At 45.3% G+C, this 3494-nt stretch overlaps 1 protein-coding gene across 1 annotated transcript; it reads right to left on the bottom strand.

The window, feature by feature from the left end:
• Positions 1 to 1872: 1872 nt before the first annotated feature.
• LOC308511045 (protein p13 MTCP-1-like) lies at positions 1873 to 2211 on the bottom strand (the record flags this gene model as incomplete). Its single annotated transcript, XM_081081055.1, has 1 exon — positions 1873 to 2211. One exon carries the CDS (start codon positions 2209 to 2211, stop codon positions 1873 to 1875), a length of 339 nt encoding a protein of 112 aa, XP_080937181.1.
• Positions 2212 to 3494: the final 1283 nt, after the last annotated feature.

Genomic DNA, 3494 nt, shown 5'->3' on the forward strand with positions numbered 1-3494 from the left:
TTTGAGCGTCAACCTATGAACCAGGAGGTCACAGGTTCTATTCCCCGTCAGGCACATGCCTGAGTTGCGGGCTCGATCCCCAGTAGGTGGTGTGCAGGACACAGCCAATACATGGTTCTCTCTCATCATTGATGTTTCTCTCTCTCACCCTCTCCCTCCCTCTCTGAAATCCATCAAAACATATTTATTAAAAAGACACATATACACACACATAAAACCAGAACTTTTTCTGAAGGGAAGTAGAGAAAACGATTCTTTCATTTCTTTGAAGACATGGCTTTGGGGAGGTTGGGGGCGGGAGTGTGTGATAATCTGAAATTATCCATAACCCTCCTTAAAAAAGGCCAGTCATTGGTCAGATGCCCTAAACCCAACAAGGATGTGAAATGCACTTCAAATGCATAAAAATTACCAGTAAAAACAAACAGAAAAATCAAATGTAAACTTTGGGGGAAGGTGAGAAAAAAAATTTCTAGGGTTATTGGGGCAAGAAACTCCACACACAATGAGAACAGATCTGTTCTCTGAGCAGAAAAGTTATGGGAGACAAATTATAGACACAATTAACACGACTTCCCCTTTATTTGAAATCCCGGGCTTTTACCTAATGTAAATGGAAGCTCCCTCGGAGGTAAATAATCACCAACGCGATGAAATATATATACTGTTGGCAGTCTCTGTATTTGCGGAATCTGAGGTTAAATTCCTGTTCATAATCTTCGGAACTGGTTCCCAATTTCATCGCCATGGAAATCAAAGACTTGGTGTGTTCTTTAAATATACTTTTGTGAGAGGCTCAGGGCACGAATTCGTGCACTAGTGGGATCCCTCGGCATGGCCGGCAGGATCGGGGTGAAACCAGCTCTCCTACATCCCCCTAGGGGTCAAGATTGGGAAAGGGCACAGGCCAAGCCTAGGGACCCTACTGGTGCAAGATGGAGGCTGGGGTGAATGTGGGAGGTTGACCAGCTGGGAAGGGACCATAGGAGGGCTCCCGGGCATGTCCACCCATCACACTCAGTCCCGATCAGCCAGACCCCAGCAGCAAGCTGACCTACCAGTCTGAATGTCTTTCCCTGGTGGTCAATGCATGTCATAGTGAGCAGTTGAAAACCTCAGCATATCATTTGCATATTATGCTTTGATTGGTTTAACAGACAACTGGTCGACTGGACACTTAGCACATTAGGCTTTTAAAATATTGGATTGATGTCATACAGGAAGGGAGCGAGAAACACCAATGATGAGAGAGAATTATACATCGGGTGCCTCTTACAATCCCCCTACTGGGTATCGAGCCCACAACCAGAGAATGTGCCCTTGACCAGAATCGAACCTGGGGCCTTCCAGCGTCCATAGTCCAACCCTCTATCCATTGAGCCAACCAAGCTAGGGCTCATTGGTTAATTCTTGTCTGTGTCCTGACCAGGAATCAAACCATGACCGCCGGGTTCATAGGTCGTCCCTGAACCACTGAGAAACATCAGTTTGTCTCAAAATGCTTTTATTGAATTGAGAGAGAGGGAGAGAAACCGAGAGAGACACCAAGACAAAGAGACAGGGAGAGAGAGAGAAAGGAGGAAGAGGAGGAGGAGAAGAAGAAGAAGAAGAGGAAAGAGAAGAAGAAGAAGAAGAAGAAGAAGAAGAAGAAGAAGAAGAAGAAGAAAGAAAGAAGAAGAACAATTACAATAACAAGAACAAGACCAAAAACAGTGAGAGAGAGAGAGAGAGATCAATGTGCCCTCATACCCAGGGGGTGGCAGATAGAATAACAGAGCTTATTAAAAAGGTGCACAGAACTATACACATCCCAGGGTAGGCAAGCAGGACTGGGGCTCAGGTTGACAAGAGCCAGGGACCCCATCATGCGTACTATGAGTCGTCCATCAGCTCAAGGATCATTTCCTCCTTGCCATTCTCCTTGACGTGGTGCACGATGCGCCAGCACCTGCACCTGAGGTCCACGTACTGGCCTGAAGGGAGGAGCCTCCACGTCCAAGGCATGCTGCTCAAGGTCAGCGGGCTGGTGGTGAGTTCGATATCCTCATTGGGGATGTCTTCCTGGCGCAACCGCACTTTCAGGACACCTCCTGTGTCCATGATGAGATGCAGCCATGTGCGCTGGTCCTCATCCTCATACACCGAGTGCCCACGGATCATCAAGCATAAGGGGTGCTTTGTGAGGTGCACCTTCTCAGGGAGCTCGTCCATGACCCTTCTGTGGTCCAAGAAGCAACAGCCACAGCTTCTCAGAGCCTCTCTCTACTTCGGTCCTGGCATTGAAAGACAGGAAATGGGGTCTCCAAACGCATTTTACTTCAGCTTTTTTCTTTATGGTTTTTTTGGTTGTGTTTGTGGTTGCCTTTGGTTTATTTTGAACATTTTATAAATCTCAACTTTTCTTTCTCTTTAGCTTTAGATCTCTCTTCTCGAACAATCTGTACAAAACCTACTTGAATTAAAATATGACTCTGTGAAGGTAACATGGCCCTATAGAATTTTTAAAACATATTTTAAATGACAGTTGACATACAACATTAGGTTCATTTCAGAGGTACACCCCAATGATTAGACAGTAGATAATCGACTAAGAAATCATACAATTAATCTCATACCCATCTGACAACATACACTGTTATAATATTACTAGAGGCTCAGTGTACAAAAAAAAATCTATGCGCAGTGGGGGGTCGCTCAGCCAACCCTGGGGCCTCTCCCAGTCCAGGACCAAGTAAGTGATGTCCAAGTGATGGCGTCAACTCGCTTTGGTGCTGCCTTGGAGGCTCCCACCAACCCGTGTTTGGCAGCAGTGAGCTTGGCTTTTGGCTGAGCGGCACTCCCACTGTGGGAGTGCACTGACCACTGGTGGACAGTTCCTGACATGAGCATCTGCCCCCAGTGGTCAGTGCGTGTCATAGCGACCAGTCGTTCTGCCATTTGGTCGATTTGCATATTAGCCTTTTATTACATAGGATTCACTCAATTCTCTTCTTTACTGTGCCATGATGATTCTTACGTTTTTTTATATAGTTTTACAGATTTCAGAGAGGTGGGGAGAGGAAGAGAAACAGAAAGGTCAATGATGACAGAGAATCACGGATTGGTTGCCTCCTACATGCACCCTACTGGCAATCAAGACAGTAACCCGGGCATGTGCCATTACTGGGAATCAGATTGAATCTCCTCAATACTCGGTTTAAGCTAAACAACTGAGTCATGCCAGCTGGGCTACTTTAATTTCCTTCCTTTCTTTTCTTTACTTCTTCTCTTTTCTTTTTTCTTAATTAAAAGTTTGTAATTGTTTCAACTTTTCTTTTTGTCCTGACAACACCACCTTCTTTCTGATCATCTCAGAGGGAAGTCACAAACCATAGAACAACCCACCCCATGAAAATAATATGCAAATAATATGCTTTACCTTTAACAGCTGGCAGAGGAATAAAGCTAACGTCTGCGTCCAGGTGGGATTCTTAACAGTGGTCTTGCTTCTAAGT

This window comes from Myotis nattereri (assembly GCF_964212035.1).
Source record: "Myotis nattereri genome assembly, chromosome: X".
NCBI classification, from domain to species: Eukaryota; Metazoa; Chordata; class Mammalia; order Chiroptera; family Vespertilionidae; genus Myotis; species Myotis nattereri.